The sequence below is a fragment of the Scyliorhinus canicula genome, chromosome 7 (assembly GCF_902713615.1).
Source record: "Scyliorhinus canicula chromosome 7, sScyCan1.1, whole genome shotgun sequence".
Classification (NCBI taxonomy): domain Eukaryota; kingdom Metazoa; phylum Chordata; class Chondrichthyes; order Carcharhiniformes; family Scyliorhinidae; genus Scyliorhinus; species Scyliorhinus canicula.
The window spans coordinates 120,515,809-120,537,536 of NC_052152.1; the positions used below are offsets into that span (position 1 = coordinate 120,515,809).

Genomic DNA, 21,728 nt, shown 5'->3' on the forward strand with positions numbered 1-21,728 from the left:
TTCTGTGCTGTACTGTTCTATGTAATTGTAAATAGTTCAATAAACGTGTTGAAGTTATCTCCACGCCTGAACCTTCCTTTGTCAGAGTGCACATCAAGGAAGCAGCTTATGCTATGCCAAGAGCATAACAAGACATGCTCCACAGCTGAGTTTTTTTAAAATTTAGAGTACCCAATTAATTTTTTCCAATTAAGGGCAATTTAGCCGGGCCAATTCACTTACCCAGCACATCTTTGAGTTGTAGGGGTGAAACCCACGCACACACGGGGAGAATGTGGAAACTCCACACGGAAAGGGACCCAGAGCCGGGATCAAACTTGGGACCTCGGCACTGTGAGGCAGCAATGCTAACCACTGCGCCACCGTGCTGCCCCACCACAGCTGAGTTTTAAGCTTTGTTTTGCCTATCCTCTGCATGCGCGCTCAGCAAACTATGGCAGCTACCTTAGTCTGCCTCTCTTCCCTTCCCTTCAAACTCCACTCTTCCACACCAATTTGGGCCCAGCACGTTCGTACTCATTTGTTTTGCGCCTATGATGCTCTCTCCCAGTCAGGTCCCAGCTCTTCATAATCACTTATTAAGAACACCAGAAACTGGAGCAGGAATAGACCATTCAGCCCATTGAGCCTGTTCCTCCATTCAGTGCAATCATGGCTGATCTTGGTCTTCCAACTCCATTTTCTCACCAATTCCCCATACCTCTTAATTCCCGGAGAGACCAAGAATCTGTCTCTTCCACAGCCGTACATATATTCAACGATGGAGCATCCACAACCCTCTGGGATGAAGAATTCCAAAGATTCACAACCACTTGAGTGAAGAAATTTCTCCTCATCTCAGTCCTAAACGATCGTCTCCTTATCCTGAGACTGAGCCCCCGTGTATTAGATTCCAAAACCAGCGGAAACAACCTGACTGTGCTCATCTTGTCAGAGCCCTGGCCTCTGAGTCTTTCTCCACTTTCCCCTTTAACCTTTAATCTTGCTCTAACCACCTGTGGTACAAGCCCTCCCTTTGCTTTCCATTAACTTTAAAAAGTATCGATGTAAGGGAGGACAGTGGCGCATTGGTTAGCACTGCTGCTTCACAGCGCTGAGGACCCGGGTTCAATCCCGCCATGTGTCACTGTCTGTGTGGAGTTTGCACGTGTGGTGTTTGCACATTCTCCCCGTGTTTGTGTGGGTCTCACCCCCACAACCCAAAAAATGTGCAGGGTAGGTGGGATTTGGCCACGCTAAAATTGCCCCTTAATTGGAAAAAGAAATTGGATACTCTGCATTTATTTTGTAAAATGGGTCGATGTAATTAACTTCCATCATCTTTTCAGGTCGAGTTTTCGACAACCTAAAATAATTCTCCTCATCTCCCCACTCGCATCTTCTGCCAATGATTTTCATTGTGAAGTCCATACAGGACTTGCATGTCGATAACAATGTTTTGCCTGTGTGCTCATTTGACATTGTTGGCCTATTCCCCAATATTCCACTTAAGGAAGCCGTAGATATTTGTGCTATAGCACTAATTCATGGTCATCTAGACCTGTCATCACCATCATGTGAATCAGTGCCCATTCAGCTTATGAACTCAGCAACTCGTATAGTTGAGATCAGTATTAATGACACCATGTATGTCCAAATAGATCGCATTGCCATGGGAACCCCTCCTGGCCCAACTCTTACAAGCATCTCTGATGGGCTCTATGAGAAACGTGCCTTTGATGGAAGAGCCTAGTGGGAAAGACAGTAGAACAGCAATGGCAGGAGTTTCTGGGAGTAATTGAGGACACAGTGCAGAGGTTCATCCCAAAGAAAAGAAAGGTTATCAGAGGGAGGATTAGGCAGCCATGGCTGACAAAGGAAGTCAGGGAATGAATCAAGGCAAAAGAGAGAGCCTATAATGTGGCAAAGAGTAGTGGGAAGTCAGAAGATTGGGACGGCTACAAAAACAAACAGAGGATAACAAAGAGGAGAAATAAGGAAGGAGAGGGTCAAATATGAAGGTAGGCTAGCCAGTAACATTAGGAATGATAGTAAAAGTTTCTTTAAATACATTAAAAACAAACGGGAGGCAAAAGTAGACATTGGGCCACTCCAAAATGACGCTGGTAATCTAGTGATGGGAGACAAGGAAATAGCTGAGGAACTTAATAAGTACTTTGCGTCAGTCTTCACAGTAGAAGACATGAGTAATATTCCAACAATTCAGGAAAGTCAGGGGGCAGAGTTGAATATGGTTGCCATCACAAAGGAGAAAGTGCTAGAGAAACTAAAAGGTCTGAAAATTGATAAATCTCCGGGCCCAGATGGGCTACATCCTAGAGTTCTAAAGGAGATAGCTGAAGAAATAGTGGAGGCGTTAGTTATGATCTTTCAAAAGTCACTGGAATCAGGGAAAGTCCCAGAGGATTGGAAAATCGCTGTTGTAACCCCCCTGTTCAAGAAGGGAACAAGAAAAAAGATGGAAAATTATAGGCCAATTAGCCTAACCTCGGTTGTTGGCAAAATTCTAGAATCCATCGTTAAGGATGAGATTTCTAAATTCTTGAAAGTGCAGGGTCGGATTAGGACAAGTCAGCATGGATTTAGTAAGGGGAGGTCGTGCCTGACAAACCTGTTAGAGTTCTTTGAAGAGATAACAAATAGGTTAGACCAAGGAGAGCCAATGGATGTTATCTATCTTGACTTCCAAAAGGCCTTTGACAAGGTGCCTCACGGGAGACTGCTGAGTAAAATAAGGGCCCATGGTATTCGAGGCAAGGTACTAACATGGATTGACGATTGGCTGTCAGACAGAAGGCAGAGAGTTGGGATAAAAGGTTCTTTTTCGGAATGGCAACCGGTGACAAGTGGTGTCCCGCAGGGTTCAGTGTTGGGGCCACAGCTGTTCTCTTTATATATTAACGATCTAGATGACGGGACGGGGGCATTCTGGCCAAGTTTGCCGATGATACAAAGATAGGTGGAGGGGCAGGTAGTATTGAGGAGGTGGGGAGGCTGCAGAAAGATTTAGACAGTTTAGGAGAATGGTCCAAGAAGTGGCTGATGAAATTCAACGTGGGCAAGTGCGAGGTCTTGCACTTTGGAAAAAAGAATAGAGGCATGGACTATTTTCTAAACGGTGACAAAATTCATAATGCTAAAGTGCAAAGGGACTTGGGAGTCCTAGTCCAGGATTCTCTAAAGGTAAACTTGCAGGTTGAGTCCGTAATTAAGAAAGCAAATGTAATGTTGTCATTTATCTCAAGAGGCTTGGAATATAAAAGCAGGGATGTACTTCTGAGGCTTTATAAAGCACTAGTTAGGCCCCATTTAGAATACTGTGAGCAATTTTGGGCCCCACACCTCAGGAAGGACATACTGGCACTGGAGCGGGTGCAGCGGAGATTCACACGGATGATCCCAGGAATGGTAGGCCTAACATATGATGAACGTCTGAGGATCGTGGGATTATATTCATTGGAGTTTAGGAGGTTGAGGGGAGATCTAATAGAAACTTACAAGATAATGAATGGCTTGGATAGGATGGACGTAGGGAAGTTGTTTCCATTAGCAGGGGAGACTAGGACGCGGGGGCACAGCCTTAGAATAAAAGGGAGTCACTTTAGAACAGAGATGAGGAGAAATTTCTTCAGCCAGAGAGTGGTAGGTCTGTGGAATTCATTGCCACAGAGGGCGGTGGAGGCCGGGACATTGAGTGTCTTTAAGACAGAAATTGATAAATTCTTGATTTCTCGAGGAATTAAGGGCTATGGGGAGAGAGCGGGTAAATGGAGTTGAAATCAACCATGATTGAATGGTGGAGTGGACTCGATGGGCCGAATGGCCTTACTTCCGCTCCTATGTCTTATGGTCTTATGGAATGACATCTAGTCTCCTCCCACTTTTGACATGTAGATATAATTGCTTTATTCAAATTAGTAGCCACTTGTAAAATTTTCCTTACATGCCCTTAATGGCTTCCATCCAACACTCAAATTCACCTTGACAGGGTCTGGTTTAGCTCAGTGGGCTAGACTGCTGGTTTGTGATGCAGAACAAGGCCAGCAGCGTGGGTTCAATTCCCGTACCAGCTGAGAATTCTGAATTCTCCCTGTGTACCCGAACAGGCTCTCGAATGCGGCGACTAGGGGCTTTTCACAGTAACTTCATTGCAGTGTTAATGTAAGCCTACTTGTGACAATGAAGATTATTATTATTATTAATAAAATGGAGCAGTCAAATGAACTCTCTTTCCTTGATTTTCAATGTATTATCTCCAGCTGCTGACCCACACTTTGGAGGAACAGGTTTTCTCTCTCAATCAGAACCTTCTTGAAAATGTCTATTCGGTCACCTCTTCAACCTCCTCTGCCCCAGGAAGAACAGTCGTAACTTTAACAACCTCCCATCGCAACTGAACTCCCACATCCCTGGAAACCTCCTGCTAAACCTCCTCTTGTGTATTTCAGAGGTTTTTACATCTCGTCACAGGAGACCAACACTGATATGAGATCAGGAAGGAACTGGATTGTGAACCATACTCCACCAGTATCCTTGCTGTTAGGCTAAATAGGAAGATGGCAAAGGCCAGACGGGTGGGGGAGGGATCGGCGAGAAACAAAACCAGCTTAAATTTAAAAGAGGAAGAGGCGCAGAAGACAGAGCCAGAATTCACCATCCGTTCATGCAGGTGGGATTCTCCGGATGCACTGGTTGTGGGACAAACTCGGATTGGAGAATTCCGGCCAGAATAAACTGGAAAAAAAAAAGGCAAATAGCAAGGGAATAAATGAAGTTATAGAAACAGGAGTGTAAAAGGATGATTAAAATTGAAGTGAGAGGAATGGTCATTAAAAATGAGATGAAAAGTCTGTCCAGCAATGTATTCAGCGTCTTTATTATAACAGGGAACTAGAGACAGTAATATGTTGTGTGGGATAATAGGGATTACCAAAATGGAGCTACGGATAATCAGGATTTGGAATTAAACATTAGAGGCTGTAACATACTTGGAAAAGTTTCGGGGTAGGGGGGGAAAAGGGGAATGGAGAATTTGTACTTATTCAGAATAACAATGGAAAAAGGAACAGAGCTATTCGTGAAACAAAAATAAAATCTACGGTGTCAGAGATAAAAATTAGTAAAGGATCAGCCACGGTAACAGGGCTACTCTACAAAAAGTGAAGGGAAGAGAAAAAATATGCAGGCAAATCAAATAAAACATTGAATGGGGAGGTTTTACCTAACTCAAAATTAATTGGTCAGAAGAGGTAGGTAAGGAGGATAAGGGAATGATGGAACTTCTACAATGAGAACAGGACTCCGTTCTAACAGAGCCTATAAGACAGAACAGGGTGGCACAGCATCGCCAGTGACACCGGTAACTCAGACAGGGCCCTCCGGCTCCAGGACGTCCAGAGGATGTCTGCCAAGGGCATCAAAGGGCACAGGGTGCGGAAAGTAGCATGCGGCAACCACCTCTATTGCGCATCCTGGGGACACACCAGCACACAGTACTAGGCCATGGCAGATCAAGAAGCGGGAAGAGCACCGAGTAGGCACTTTGGAGGGGGGGAGGGGGGGGAAAAGAGCTAGGGGGAATGGAAATCTGTCAAAGTTAAATGTTCACTAATGAAACATGTCATACCTGATACATGTGAAGCCTCTCAGGGGACCTGTCTGCACCCCCATTCCCCCACCACCACTGTCCCCCAACCATTGCCCCCCACACCACTCCTCCCCCCAGGCACAGTAGTCCAAGATCTCAAGCCCCCCGATACAGATCCCATTCAGAGGATGGGTGTGAGCGCGCAGCAGAAAGAGAGGAGTCTTTTGCATAAACCGAGGAGCACCAGAGCTTTCCCCACAGCCAATTGTCACCACTCTCCTGCCATCTATATTGACCCGCTGACACTGCAAACACAGGCCCATCACCCTGGGTGATGTTACACAGGGGGATAGGGGAGGAGGCGGTGTTTATGGGGGGTGATGAAGAAGGAACTGGGTTTGGGGGTGTTGAGCTGACGGACAGAGCCTCATCCTTGGAGAATCTGGATGAGGGCCTCCCTGGTCCTCTTGGCATCTCGGACCCTCACCACGGCGGGTCCTCCATCCTCCGGCTCCTCCTCGGGCTTGTCCTCTAACCCCACCTGGCCCGTCTCCTCCTCAGGCGAGACCACATGTCCTTCTGCTCCCCTAGCATGTTGCCCTGCTGATGTGCCAGACTGTGGAGGGCACAGCAGACTACCAGAATGTTGGAGCCCCTCTGGGGGATACGAGCCAGAGCGGTCAAGGCATTGGAACCACATCTTGAGCAGTCCAATGCACCCTTCAATGACAGCACAGATGGCAATGTGGGCCTCATTGTAATGGGTCTCCACCTGGTTCTCAGGGCTCCGCTCTGGCGTCATCAACCAGGACCTCAGCGGGTATCGTTTGTCCCCCCCACGAGCTAACCTGTCACCCTGCACAGTTTTCTCATCATATGCGGCCCGTCAGCTCATGGAAGGACCAACAACGCCTGCACACCTTGGCACATCACTGGCCTCCCCTTCTGGCTTCCTCCTCAGCCTGATGGGTGGCTGGGCTTCAGCATGTGGGGCAGCCCCATGCATACGTGGTGCTGCCTCAAGCCTGTGTTAGCATCACTGTCTTCTACAGCGTCTGGCCACCTCGGCTGCCACAAGTAACACGAGGGTAGCCTCCGCAAGATTTACACCAACATTGTTTTATCTGGATGGAATTGGAGAAGAGGAGAGAACGACCCATCTTCTCTCAAGAGTGCCATCCATCGAGCCAGTTACTGGCAAACCTCACTCTGCACACTCACACCTGGCCACATCAGGAACCCCGACACCCCAGTCCTTTTCCGGGAACCGATAGGGAGACCTTGTTCAGCTGCCCTCCACTCACCCACACACTTACCCTTTGACCACAAGACAAGCATCAAAGGTGAAGCCCTGCTCTTTAGTGTTTGATTGTTGGCAGATGCCTCTATGGTGTTGACGCACCTAGAATACAGGCATACTATTCAGGCATCAGAGGTTGGAGGACATGCAGTACGCTAATCATCCTCTGAGACATGGCACCTTCTTTTGTCATGAAAAGACATGGCACCTGTGCCTTCGAGGAGGCACTTGAGAGTTCAGGAGAATGAAGTGCTCTCACAACCAAAAAGGCTAACTCCTCATTTGAGATAGCCTCAGCTGTGAAGCTAGAGGCTGCTCACAGTCAAAGGGAGCGAAATTGACTTCCAGTGGTATATTGCTGTAGTAGCACAGTGGTTAGTACTGTTTCTTCACAGCGACAAGGACCCGGGTTCAATTCCCAGCTTGGGTCAGAGTCTGCACGTTCTCCCCATGTCTGCATGGGTCTCCTCCGGGTGCTCCGGTTTCCTCCCACAAGTCCCGAAAGACGTGATTGTTAGGTGAATTGGACATTCTGAATTCTCCCTCTGTGTACCCGAACAGGTGCTGGAATGTGGCGACTAGGGGATTGTCACAGTAACTTCATTGTAGTGTTAATGTAAGTCTACTTGTGACAATAAAGATCATTATCATGAGAGAAGCTGCAGCAGGGCTCTGTCCTGGGAGAGCTTCATAGGACAGACAGGCTACAGCTGTAGTTGCTCCTGTTCTGTGTCTCCACAATATGTAAAGACTTGAAGGCCTCACAGACGCAAAGCCCCTCACTCCACCTGCCCAGGCACGACCCCCTACCTGGAAAACTCCAGCCCACCGAACAACATCCCCCCCTCCCCTGAGCACTGGAGCAACTGGGGCAGCAGCTCTAGTCCCCTTGAACTGCATACTGGAAAATGGAAAATCCTACTCACCTCCTCACGTCCCCCAAGAAGCCACTGCACCAGATTCACGTGTTTGAAAAGAAGTAATAAATGACACCGCGCGACTTCCCGATGGGGAGGCGGGTAATTCACGAGAGGCCGCTGCATTTTACTTCAATCTCGTTAATGGAGATTGAAATGAATGCAAATTAGAGTTAATGATATTCTCGCCATTTTGGGGCAAGGTCCGGAACTCGCCATCGGGGGTGGGTCAGGTGAATTGCAAAATGGTTCGCGCCTGTTGGCAATTTCGATTTTGCCCTCTCCCATTATTCACCTGGTGCGCCCATATCTTCTGAATTGCAGTAAAGATCAAATCAAGTTCTAAGTAATGACTGCAGACTTCATTACATTTTTAAAAAAACACTTGCATTCATAACCTATTTACTATATTTGCATTTCTTCAGCTAAATAAAGCTTAGTAATAATAAACATTTCATTCGATTCCACAATCCCTTGAAACAACAAGCAATGGAATTCATCCCACATCAAAGATTCTAAAGCCATTTGTAGCTGTCAATGGAACTCTGACATTTTTTTTTATAAATTTAGATTAGCCAATTATTTTTTCCAATTAAGGGGCAATTTAGCGTGGCCAATCCACCTACACTGCACATTTTTGGGTTGTGGGGGCGAAACCCACGCAGACACGGGGAGAATGTGCAAACTCCACACGGACAGTGACCCAGAGCCGGGATCGAACCTGGGACCTCAGCGCCGTGAGGCGGTTGTGCTAACCACTAGGCCACCGTGCTGCCCCATGGAACTCTGAAATGGCAAGCATCCTACTGGATGGTTGTGAAATCAGTCATGCAGCAGTAATCCAAAAACCCGGAGCCTTATGTCACCAGACAGAGTGAAATAGCAAACAATCATTTTTTTTAAAAAACACCACTTTTCCCCCCCCAAAGGTTTAAAGGGCAGGAATTTTAAGTTCCAGGTGCTTCTGACAACATTGACAATTGATTTTGACAGGTCTGTTGACAGTTACAATGAACTTGACAGTAATGTGTTTATGCATTTTTTAAGCACATTTCTGACAACTTAAAATAATTACAAAGGCACATTACCGCCCCCAAAAGACACCTGACTTACCCCAAAAGTGTGATGGGACCTGATCCAAAAGGATCCCTTATTTCTCCAAAGGGATGCTATCCAAGTAAATCCCCAAATGCAGACTTGCTCCTACTATTCTAATCTCCACACTCTGGGATTCACACTCCTGGCCTATCAAAATTCCACTTCAGTGGAGGCAGCCGGTGATATCAGTGGCCAATTTCTTTCAGAAACCACGCAAGCATGGAACACACCACGCTCCCAACTCAATCCCAGCAAAAATGGGAAGTAAACATTCGAGAGCACACTTCAGATTCTGGGGGCGGAATTCTCCGCTCGTGGCCAAAATCATGGAGGCCGTCGTGAACTCGGCCCGCTCCCCGCACCTAATTCACCCCCACCCGGGGGGCTAGGAGCGGGCCCCCGTCGTTCCCGGCCACGGCCTCGGCCGCCGGAAATGACGCCCGAAAGGCGCTTCACGGATGACGTCAGCGCACAGACGCGCGAACCCGCGGTGCGGTCTTTTTCCACCGCCGCCCGGCAAGGCGTGGCGGCGTGATCTTGCCGGGCGGCGGAGGGGAAAGAGTGCGTCCGTTTTGGACGCAGGCCCGACGATCGGTGGGCACCGATCGCGGGCCTATCCCCTCCGGAGCACAGTCGCGGTGCTCCCGTCCCAATCAGGACCCTGGATGCCCCAAACGGGCATCCGGCGGCCGTTTCACGAATACAGCGACCAGGTGTGGTTGCTGCCGTGGTGAAACGGGCGTGAAGGGCCGGCCGCTCGGCCCATCGGGCTCGGAGAATCGGCGTTCACCGTGAAAAACGGCGAGCGGCGATTTTTCCGAGGGGGGGGGAGAATCTGGGGGCGTAAAAAATGTCGGGATGCCCTCCCACGATTCTCCCACACCACGTGGGGAGCGGAGAATTCCGCCCTGGACCTTTCCTCATGTATTCACAAGTTTGTTTAACCAAATCTGGCCCAATTCTTTTCTAATTTAAAAATAAATTTGAATTAATTTATGGGATGTGGGAATTTATTGCCCATGCTAATTTTTAACCCATTGAGATACATTCAACAAAGTGTTAAGCACTTTTGAACACTGACCTTCACTGGGTGTGACTTTGGTACTTCCAATAGATTTAGAGGTTTCTGTTGAGTAATTGGAACTTTAACAGGCAAGTACATGGAGGCATCTGTGTGAAAAATCAGAGTAGATATTCAGAAAATTGGGCTTGACAACACTTTCAGCAGCAGTGCTCACACCGATCTGGGATAGGTTTTCATATTATCTATTGCTCAGTAAAATAAGAGAAGAATTCTGTGGATGCTGGAGATCAGAAATGTTCCGAAGGGTCATATTGGACTCATAACGTTAACTGTCTCTCTCGCCACAGATGCTGCCGGACTTGTCGGGTTTTTCCAGCATTTTCTGTTTTTATGACTTATTCCTCAGTGACAGAGATTTGAATAAAAGTAATCTTCATTAGTGTCACAAGTAGGCTTACATTAACACGGCAATTAAATTATTGTCAAAATCCCATTGACAATTACGTTGATAATTAACTCGTTTATCGTAAAACGGAATCATACTCAACCCAGGTTAAAGTCAAGTAGAGTTTTAGAAGTGTGTGCACGTTCATGTTTGCTGGGGGCCTCACATGTTTGCTGGGGGCCTTGGCATCCGCCTGCATCTGTTTCAGCCTCAGAGTCACTGGCCCTGACTCCAGCCCATCCCTGCTACCCCACCATGAAAAAGGCTGGGAGGACACTGCCAGATAGGAAATGAACGGAACATCAGAAATTTGCTTTACTCCCCTCTCCAGGATGAAAATCCAGCCCTGTTGCACTGTGGATATAAGTATGCATGGGTGTGCATGTGTATGTATGTGTGTGTTTGCATGTTTTTGTGTCTGTGCGTTTGTGTGCGCGACTTTGTGTCCGTGTGGATGTCCCTTTCTCAGTGAGAATATTTGCCTGTGCATGTGTTTGTGTGTGATTTGCGTGTCTGTATGTGTGTCTCCCTTTTTCTCTATGTGTGTCTGTGTCTTTGTGTGTAGAAGACAGGATGGAAGAGATGTGTAAGGAGCAGGTGCTTATTGAGACTGAGGAAGGGGTTGTGCATCTATGGCGGGGCTAGTGGGAAGTGGCAAACTAATAAATTCTTTGCAACATAAGATTCCGGATATCTTACCTCATCCTCCCATTCAAGCTGAATGGGAAGCTGATTGTACAACCTTATAGAACTTCTTCTCTATCACTCACAGCAAGTAACAATCGCAGTCCGCGTGAGGGCAATGAGATCAGGCACATTGACCAATTTAATTGCTTGGCAGGAAGGGTTACAACTAGACCTTATAAAGCTGTATCCTCTCTAAATGTCTCACAAAAACAATTGCAAAACAAATGATGTCAATATATAATGGGCGGGATTCCTGCCAGACCCGCTTTCTGGTGCAGTGTTCCCCGGCCGACAGCGGGATCCTCCATCCTGGCAGTTGGCCAATGGGGTTTCCCTTGTGGCCACCCACACACCATCAGGAAATTCACGGGTGTGCGTGCGCTGCCGGTGAAGCGGAGGATCCCGCCGACGGACAATTCCGCCCAATGTGTTTTTGGGGGTAAGACACACACGTTATCTTGGGGTGATGGTCTCTTTAAGAATTACTTTTCTTTGGAAGCAACTTTTTCCAGGAACTGATCATGTGACCAAGCTGCCTGGTAGGTAAACAATTGAAAAAGCAAACGGTAAATAAGATATTTAATGGGGGGGGGGGGGGGGGGGGGGGGGGGGGGGGGGGCATATCTCTTCCAAACGGTTTGGTTTAATCAAACTGGACTTCAGCTGTAAGCTTAGGTTCGTCCTCTGAGATAGTCAATCTGGGAAAAGGCAGGGAGTTCCTACAGTCATGTCTTCAGAGCTAAAGAACTTTAGAACCACAAAAGTTCAGATCTGAGGTGGTTACGCTAAAGACGCAAGCAACACCTTGGTGTTGAACAGAGACACGAACCTTGGGGAGGTTGGAGGATATTTGAAGGCGAATAAGGCTCAGGAAATCACTCAGCTCTCATATGAATCAGTACAGTACAAAAGGCAAATAGTCAATCCTCCAATTTCTGAGAAGTGGAATAACTGGAGCATTTTGGCGTGGAAGTCAAAAGTATGTGGAAGGAAATTTAACTTAAATTCATTTTGTTTGGACTGAAAGTTATGGGGCGGGATTCTCCGACCCTCCACACCGAAATCTTGCTTGGCACGGGGGCGGAGAATTCCCAAATTGGCCCCCACGCCATGAAGAGATTCTCCGGTGACCGGAGAATTGCCACAATTCGCGCGCGAACGATGCGCGCCGGTCGGGGGCCGTTGGAAAAGGCCCCCCAGCGATTCTCCGCGCTCGACGGGCCAAGTGCCCGCTGAGTCCCACGGGCGTGGTTCCGATGTGGTTTTACCCGGCGGGAACTCAGAGGCGTGGCTGGTGGGGGCGTTATGGTTGAGGGCGTGGGGATCAGACACCAGGGGGGGGCCTCGATGACGGGCAGGCCCGCGATCGGGGGCCACCGATCGGCAGGGCCATCGTGATCCGGGAGCCACCTATCTTCCTCCGCACGGGCCCACTGTGTGGTGCCACCATGTCGGCGGCACCCGCGCCGAGGTGGGTCGCCGTGCGCATGCGCGGCATGTCCAGCAGGGCCCCGCCGGCAGCCAGGGCTGTGGGATGCACGCCGGAAGCCTCTCGCCCCCTGGAGAACGGAGAATTACCCCGGACCTTCGAGGAAAAAGTCCGGAGTGATTCTCGCCCGTTTTCCGGCGGGCGTGGGAACTTAGTCCCCCACAGGGAGAATCCCGCCCATGGTGTTCACTGAACTTTGAATATCTTTAATGTAACAGGCTACTTTAGATAGTTCTTGGTAACCATGTATTTTTATTTCTGTGCAGCAAAATTCTTTCGATTTAAACCTTGAGCTTCACCTTTTGCTAAACACCTGGGTTTTCCAATTTAAAAAAAATAGACAAGGATAGCGTAACTTTCTCATTCTTAAAAATAATGGTATGATTACTTGGTAACTCCAGTCCCTTTGCTTTGGCCACCAGTGATATTATGTCTCTTGTGGTGTGCTCAGCCTCAAACACATGATGCATCCCTGGATTTGTGGATGTTGGAGGTAGACGCTTTGACACAGGGGTCGTGCTTTGTAGCAGATGATTTATATATTGCACAAGCTCATCTTGACTATCAACTGTGTCTGAAAAAACAGAACAATAGTAGTCACTAAGTTAAAAATCATTTCATTCAGATTATTCTTCAACAGGAAATTCATACATTCTTACAAACCCAAAAGAAATATTTTACAATCTGGGATATTTTGATGATCTAACAACCCTTTATCACTTGCCAGATCTTAATCGATGCTTCACATCAAGTCTCCTCGAGATCTATATCCAGGAGTTAGATTCTCATCCAAGACTTGCTCATGTGGACAAGGTTAACTTCCTAAACTACTCCAAATTGTAGCAGCAGAAAGATTGGATTGGATTTGTTTATTGTCACATGTACCGAGGTACAGTGAAAAGTATTTTTCTGCAAGCAGCTCAACAGATCATTCAGTACTTGGAAGAAAATGAAATTAAACAAAATTCAAGAAAAGACAAGAAAACACATGAGAATACATAATAGGGCACCACAAGATATACAATGTAACTACATAAGCATTGGCATCGGTTGAAGCATACAGGGTGTAGTGTTATGAGGTCAGTCAATAAGAGGGTCATTTAGGAGTCTGGTGACAGTGAGGAAGAAGCTGTTTTTGAGTCTGTTCGTGCGTGTTCTCAGACTTCTGAATCTCCTGCCCGATGGAAGAAGTTGGAAAAGTGAGTAAGCCGGGTGGGAGGGATCCTTGATTATGCTGCCCGCTTTCCCCCGGCAGCGGGAGGTGTAGATGGAGTCCATGGATGGGAGGCAGGTTCGTGTGATCGACTGGGCGGTATTCACGACTCTCTGAAGTTCCTTGCGGTCCTGGGCTGAGCAGTTGCCATACCAGGCTGTGATGCAGCCCGATAGGATGCTTTCTATAGTGCATCTGTAAAAGTTGGTAAGGGGTAATGTGGACATGCTGAATTTCCTTAGTTTCCTGAGGAAGTATAGGCACTGTTGTGCTTTCTTGGTGATAGCGTCGACGTGAGCGGACCAGGACCGATTTTTGGTGATGTGCACCCCAAGGAATTTGAAACTGCTAACCATCTCCACCTCGGCCCCGTTGATGCTGTGTGTACAGTACTTTGCTTCCTGAAGTCGATGACCAGCTCTTTAGTTTTGCTGGCATTGAGGGAGAGATTGTTGTCCTTACACCACTCCACTAGGTTCTCTATCTCCCTCCTGTATTCGGACTCGTCGTTATTCGAGATCCGGCCCACTATGGTCGTATAGTCAGCAAACTTGTAGATGGAGTTGGAACCAAGTTTTGCCACGCAGTCGTGTGTGTACAGGGAGTAGAATAGGGGGCTAAGTACGCAGCCTTGCAGGGCGCCGGTATTGAGGACTATTGTGGAGGAGGTGTTGGTGTTCATTCTTACTGATTGTGGTCTGTTGGTCAGAAAGTCAAGGAAAGAGGGATAAGTTGTTGAAGGTTTTCCTCACAACACGCTCGCAAGAATGGCAAATCTCTAAGTGTGCAACAATTTATACTGCAAGAGAAAAGGGGATGCTGATTGGTTGGCAAGTCGACTCCTGATTGGTCAAGGTGTTGCCATGCAGGTTTTTGTTGAATTCAAGGTGCAATACCTGGATATGTTTCTTTTGCCTGCGTTTATTTCAGAATAGGATGGTTGTTCTTCACTGTCTGCTTCACATGCAAAACGAAGCAGGAAAAGAGCTTCACATGAAAAATGGGAGATAGATCACTTGGTTGCATGATGTACCAAAAACAACCTCTCTCTAAATGCTGGAAAGACCAAGGAACTGATCATCGACTTCAGGAAGCGTAGCATGACACACACTCCCGTCTACATCAATGGCTTCGAAGTAGAGATGGTCGATAGCTTTAAGTTCCTGGGGGTCACCATCACCAACAGTCTGTCCTGGTCCATTCACGTTGATGCAACAGTCAAGAAAGCCCAACAATGTCTCTACTTCCTACGGAAGCTAAAGAAATTCAGCATGTCAGCATCGACTCTCACAAACTTCTACAGATGTGCCATAGAGAGGATCCTATCCGGCTGCATCACAGCTTGGTATGGCTACTGCTCAGCCCAAGATCGCAAGAAACTGCAGAGTGTAGTGAACTCAGCCAAACGCATCACACGCCATCCTCCCATTGATTCTGTCTGCACCTCCCACTGCCTCAGGAAGACAGACAACATTATCAGACACTCCTCACACCCAGGCTTTGCCCTCTTCCAGACCTTCCATTAGGCAGAAAATACAGAAGTCCCCACAGTTCCTAAACTCTTCAACGACTCTCCCTTGGACTGATCTGTTCTCTTTAAGAACACTATTCACGATTCCCTATGCTGCCCTTGTTTGGCCCCTTGTTCCGCACTGTAACTAATCACTATTTGTTGATGTACCATTTGTCAATATACTCTGTTGATTATTCTTTTGTCTACTATGTACGTACTGTGTACGTTCCCTTGGCTACAGAAAAATACTTTTCACTGTACTTCGGTACATGTGACAATAAATATCAATTAATCAATCAAATGTATCTGATTTCGCTACAGAAAGAAAAGTCATGAGAGAGATCCCACTCTCAGGACTAAGTGCAGCTTTAAAGTAAAGCAGCCTGTTACGATGGATGCTTGTCTCCCAAGGTGGGCACAGGGTATCATATTTAAAATTGGGATTTTCCACTCCAATAGAGTTGGCGCGGTTGTAGATGGGAGCCGAAAATCTTGTGAGAAATGCCAAATCGTGTTTCATGTCGAGGTGAACGGTGTCTCCGCCTCGACAGTGGCGTTTATCATTTGAATTAATTAGCATATCATTACAAGGCCTCCATGTTTGGATCAAACCACCCCCTGCATAAGAATCATCCACCTCGGCACGAGGGCAGAATGGTGTTAAACCAAATTGATGTCCCAAGATGTGCACTTGGCGAGCAGGGGAGGTCAGGTGACTGCATCGCTCGGGAAGGGGGTGAGGGGGGGGGAAAGAGAAGGTAAGATCATGCCTGGCACTACCTGGGCAGTTCTGGAGGCAGTTTGGGGCGGGGTGGGTAACCAGGGTGAACTCCTTAGTGCTGAAGCAACCTAAATATGGCTTCAAAAACGATCCTCGAGGGACTAAGTTGTTGATGAGGTGGACGAATCAGAGCTTGCCTTACCAGCAATACAACATGGGACCTGCTCCTTGCTGTCTTTTCCATAAGTATGGAACTATATGGCAGAGAAAACCACCACTGGTTGAGTTTTCAGTGCCCTCTGAAACGGAAGGCAGCTTGGGATGGGCAATAAATGCTGGCCCAGTCAGCGATGCTCATGTCCCATAAAATGAATAAATACATTAAAAAGGCCCACAGCAAAACTGTTAAACACCCCCTGAACAACGGCAGTTGGGATGGAAAATAAATTCTGCCCTAGCCAGCAATGCCCACATCGCATGAATGAGTACAATCAAAAACAAAGTATGTACGTTTATTGTTTTTGACGGCCAGCCAGTGAAAAGACAGGATGACTAGGAAATGGTGTTTTCACCATTTGCTGATACCAGCCAAGAATTAGGAAAAATGTGCTTTTTGAAAATTCAGAACAAACTAAACCCACCAAGAAGGGAACAAACGATAATGATATCTGGATTTTCTCACCAATTCAGCACAATAATTGACATTTTTAAAAACTCCCTTTGCCTGTCTCTCCTAATATGAGAGGATTTCAGGGCATTTACAGCACAGGTATTGGACATTGTGCTTTTTACTTTGCTTCAAACAAGCAGACGTCCACCCCTTCATCTCATCCTGTCAGCATGTCCTTCAGTTCCTTTTCCTGTCATATGTTTATCCAACTTCCCCTTGGATACATCAACACTTATTGCCTCAACCACTCTGTGATAGAGGGCAGGATTCTCCCACCTCCCAGCCGTGTGCTTCGAGGCAGTCGGAGGCGGTAGGCTGTTCGCTGGTGGCACGATTCTCTGCTGTCAATGGGATTTCCCATTAAAGCCACCCCATGCTGCTGGGAAAAACCGCGGGAAGGGGTGGTGCGCTGCCGACCAAACCAAAGACCAGCGAATGGCCCGAGTGTTTCACATTCTCACCACTAAGTTACTCCTGCCTTACTGGATTTATATTTAAACATTTGGTTTCCCACAAGTGGAAATAGTTTTGCTACATCTGACCTATCAAACCCTTCCTTAATTTTAAAGACAGTCTTTTAATTTCTGGGGAAAAGATCTGCTCAATCTCTCCTGATAGTTGTAGCCCCGCAGTTTTACCTTGTAAATATTTTCTGCACCTTCTCTGGTGCCCCTAGATCTTTATAATGTCTGAGTGTATGAATTCAGTATGGCCATAGAATTTACAGTGCAGAAGGAGGCCATTTGGCCCATCGAGTCTGAACCGGCTCTTGGAAAGAGCACCCTACCCAAGGTTAACACCTCCACTCTATCCCCATAACCCAGTAACCCCACCCAACACTAAGGGCAATTTTGGACACTAAGGGCAATTTATCATGGCCAATCCACCTAACCTGCACATCTTTGGACTGTGGGAGGAAACCGGAGCACCCGGAGGAAACCCATGCAGACACAGGGAGGATGTGCAGACTCCGCACAGTGACCCAAGCCTGAATCGAACCTGGGACCCTGGAGCTGCGAAGCAATTGTGCTAACCACAATGCTACCGTGCTGCCATCTCTCTCACACATATGATATAGCTTTCACTTCTATCCCCGACTCAGCTCCCTTCAGCTCTTTGATTTGGTTTTGGAGATGCTCAACCTCCTCACAGATGGGAGATTATTCTTTCCTCTTCTTTAAACAGAAACACTAGGAGCAATTATAATCAAACCCAGAAATCACCAAGATGTAATTGGACACTTTACTCTCTGCGCAGTGTTAACTTTCACTAAAGAGGGAGGTTTCCCAGAATAGTTCCAGGGATTTGGGATTTTAGTTACAAGGTCCGGTTGTGAGGAACAGAGATAGCGTAGACAAGAGGCACATGTTTCCCTTGGCAGAGAGTTCAAAAGCCAGGAGCCATAAATTAAAGCTAAGTGGCAGAAGGTGTAGAGGGAGCATGAAAAACGGTTTTATGCAGAGGGTAGTGAGAGTCTGGAATTCACTGCCTCAGTTGGTGGTGGAGGCAGAGACCCTAAACTCTTTCAAAAAGTACCTGGATCTGCACCCTAAGTGCTCTAAGCTACAGGGCTATGGATGGTGCAGGAAGGTGGGATTAGAAAGGGCCACTGGATGTCTTTGGGTCGACATGGGCAAGATGGGCTGAATGCCCTCCTTCTGTGCTGTAACATTTGTCTGGTTTTAAGCCTTGGAGCAAAGGAGATTGAGCGAAGATTTGATAGAGGGGGACATGATTATGTTAGGTCGAGAGAAGACAGACAATGAAGAGCTCCCATTGGTTGAGAATACAATGACTGGGAGAGATACAGATTGTGCAAGAGATGCAGGGGGAATGTGAGGAAGGTCTTTTATACAGTGGGTGGCAATGAGTTGGAACTCACTGCCTATGAGATGGTGGATCAATGATTTCACAAGGAAATTGGGTGCACACTAGAGGGAAAAAAACTTGCAGAGCTATAGGGATACAGTGGGCGGAGGATGGGGCTAACTGGGTTCCTCGGCACAGAGCTAGCATCAATTCAAGGGATGAATGGCATTCCTCTGTGCTGCAAGACAGGCGGCAGGAGCCCAGATGTCCAAGATAAAAACTATTACTTCCGACATTTCCGGGAGCTCCAATGAAATAAGGAGTGCCGATCGGCACAGGGAACCTGTAGGTCTGCAACTATCAACAGCGGATTTACCTGGTGAGTTTCAACACAGTGTGCCCCCCCCCCCCCCCCCCCCCCCCCGCCTCTCTGGTAGAGAAAGAATTAGGCCATTCAGTAGCCAAGGATCTCAATCGGCTTTGGACAAGCAAGCCATCTGCAGAACTACACTCCCTGGACTTAATTGGGGAGTGGGGGTGAAGTTGGGATGGCAATGGGGTCTCCACCCTCACTTCCTGCCTGATTAAACAGCCCCCCCCCCCAGACTCTGGGGGGAGAAATAAAAATCGCCCTCTGACTCCATTGGCTTCAATTGAAGGTGGGCAGGTTGAAATTAGCTTCCAAACTTCCTTAGCTTATTGAAAATTAAGAATCCACTACAAATAATTGTTTTCTTTTAAATATTGATCATATTAAACAAAAGCAATCCACTGAATCCCTTCAGTGCAGGAGGCCATTCAGCCCATCGACTCTCTGAAAGAGCACCCTACCCAAGCCCAATCCCCCGCCCTCTCCCTGTAAACCCACCTAAAGGGCAACTTTTGCACAGCCAATACGCCGAACCTGCACATCGTTGGCTGAATTGATTCGTAATGAGGTATTTCCAAAAAATGTACCGAAGATTAACATTTTCCACAAATGTGCTGGCCACGCCTATTGTGCAAGTGGAGAAGTGTACTTAGCAGAATCTGGAAGCTTCCTACCATCATTTTTATAGCAGGAATTGTGCACAGACACAGCTTCTTCCACATCATCATTCCGACTGCCGCTGTCTTCACTAAGATAATCATCCAACAGAAAGCCATCAGGTCCTGGGTCCAGGAAACTCAGATGTGTGTAGCATGAGGTAATCAGAAATTCAGATAGTTTGCCGGTTTTTATTCTAGAAGGTTAAACATTATCATCACAGTTAGTTACATTTACCACACTTCATCACCAGAACATTATCCATCCAAATCGCTGTAACCACAGCACACTCATCATTCTCTTTGGGCGTGAGTCTCCAGAAAGATTTCTAAGTGTGATATCGAGCAGGAACTGCCGCTGGCTTTCCGGCGCTCGGCCTGGCAAGGCCGGCAATGCAACACAATGTTAATTGGTCCACTTAACGAGGCCCCACGGGCTTTCATGCTGCAAATGAAGGCTCGGCAGCCGATTCGTCGGGTCTGTGCTCGGGAAGTGTGACCAGGCGGACTGACCTCCAGTGCTGCAAGGTGAACAACCTACACTGAGCCGCACGCGTGCATTGACACCAACCCCCCCCCCCCCCCCCCCCCCCCCCCCCCCCCCCCCCCCCCCCCCCGTCCTGAGATTATCCACCCGCATCAAACGCTTCACGCAACCCTCTCTTCACTTGCCCACTCCCTTCAACCCCCTCAAGCCTTCCTTCACCACGCCACCCCCCCCCCCCCCCCCCCCAACAGTGCGAACTGTGCTTGCGTCTAACGATGCCCTCTCTGTGTCTCCACAGGAGAAGCTCTTCCACAGTCACCTGGAGAGGGCCCAGATTGGTGGAGGGGTGCCAGACATAAGAATCCTCACGACCTTTGAGGAACGGGTCCTAGAGGTTTCGGGACTGGCCGAGGACAGAGTGGTCACAAATGCGGAGATTGGAGCACGCCGCAGAGATGAGGATCCACTGGGTCCACCCGGAGCACCTGTCAAATGTGAGTTGTTATTGCCATACAGACTGACCCATCCCTCCCACTGACCACATGTTCATTCTTCCGCAGATCCTCCAGCTGACGGCTCTGGCCCACCCGGTGTGGTCTCATCCCCTGCCTCCCATCAGACTACCTCAGAGGAGAGCTTCGAGGATACCACAATCGACAGGTCACAGCTGTCATCCCCACCTTCCGCCAGTGCAGGTACACACACTTCGCTGGGCAATGTTAGTGGGCAGGTTTCTGAGCACAATCTGATGAGCACCACACATTTGCTGATGCAGATGGAAACAGTAATGTCCAGGCGAGACAGCAGTTGGAGGTCTGCTGGATCCCAGGACCCAGTTGGGTCTACAGACTATCCTGAAGCTATTCGAGACGTTAGGGAGTGGCCGGGACATTCTGACGGAGGTGGCAACAACACTCCAGCAGGTCCATAGCCGTTTGGAGGAGTCCATGAGGCTATGGCCGCAGGAGATGTCGCTGGCAATGTGTGGCACTGAGGCCAACACTGCTAGGGTGGCAACCCCAGCGGGAGCCTGATACATAATGTCAGCACCATTAGTAGAGATGTCCAAGACATCGCGCAGTTAGTGACAGCCATGGCTGAGGGGCTCGGCAGAATGTCAGACTCGCTGGGGAACGTGACCCAGAACGACGCTGACCTTGATGAGTTTCTGTGGGACATGTCCCACTCTCAGATGGGCATGGTCGAGGTGCTGCGGGGCTTGTCCCAGTCGCAGCTGGGTATCGCCAAGGCACTGCAGAGCATGTCCCAATCACTGAGGAGCATCGCCAAGGGTGTTGACACCATGGTGTAGACATCGGGGAGCCACCAGGGCTGGCAGAGCCAGATGATGCAGGGGCAGCAGGGGCTTGAACCAGCTGCCTCTCCGTCCCGAGGTGATGGGCGTGAGGCAGGGGTCAGGCTATGGTGTAGATTGAGGAGCAGCAGTGCTCAGCTCTCTGTGGGTTGATTGATGCACAGCACTCTGACTGATGTAACATGGAGCCTGAAGGTTGGGAAATGGGAGGAGTGGGGTGAGATGGTAAGGTATCGATGATGGACCAGGCCACATCCTATGTGAAACGGGCAGGTCTGAGGGCCTCCCTGGCCCTCCGGGCTTACCGAACCCTTGCCGCTGGCGCCTGTCCTGCAGCCTCCATCTGGTCTTCCTGTTCCTCCTCAGGATCGTCCCCCAGCCCCTGCTGGTGTGGCGCCTCCTCACCACCCTTGTCCTCATCCTGGGA

General features: G+C 48.3%; 1 protein-coding gene across 1 annotated transcript in view; it reads right to left on the reverse strand.

Moving 5' to 3' along the window:
- The window catches only part of LOC119969123 (phosphorylase b kinase regulatory subunit alpha, liver isoform-like), a 168,338-nt gene that overhangs the window by 64,171 nt on the left and 82,439 nt on the right, over window positions 1–21,728 (reverse strand). The window contains 3 exon segments of the mRNA XM_038802340.1: window positions 9,984–10,072; window positions 12,936–13,121; window positions 19,518–19,696. Coding sequence (XP_038658268.1) covers window positions 9,984–10,072; window positions 12,936–13,121; window positions 19,518–19,696 — 454 coding nt within the window.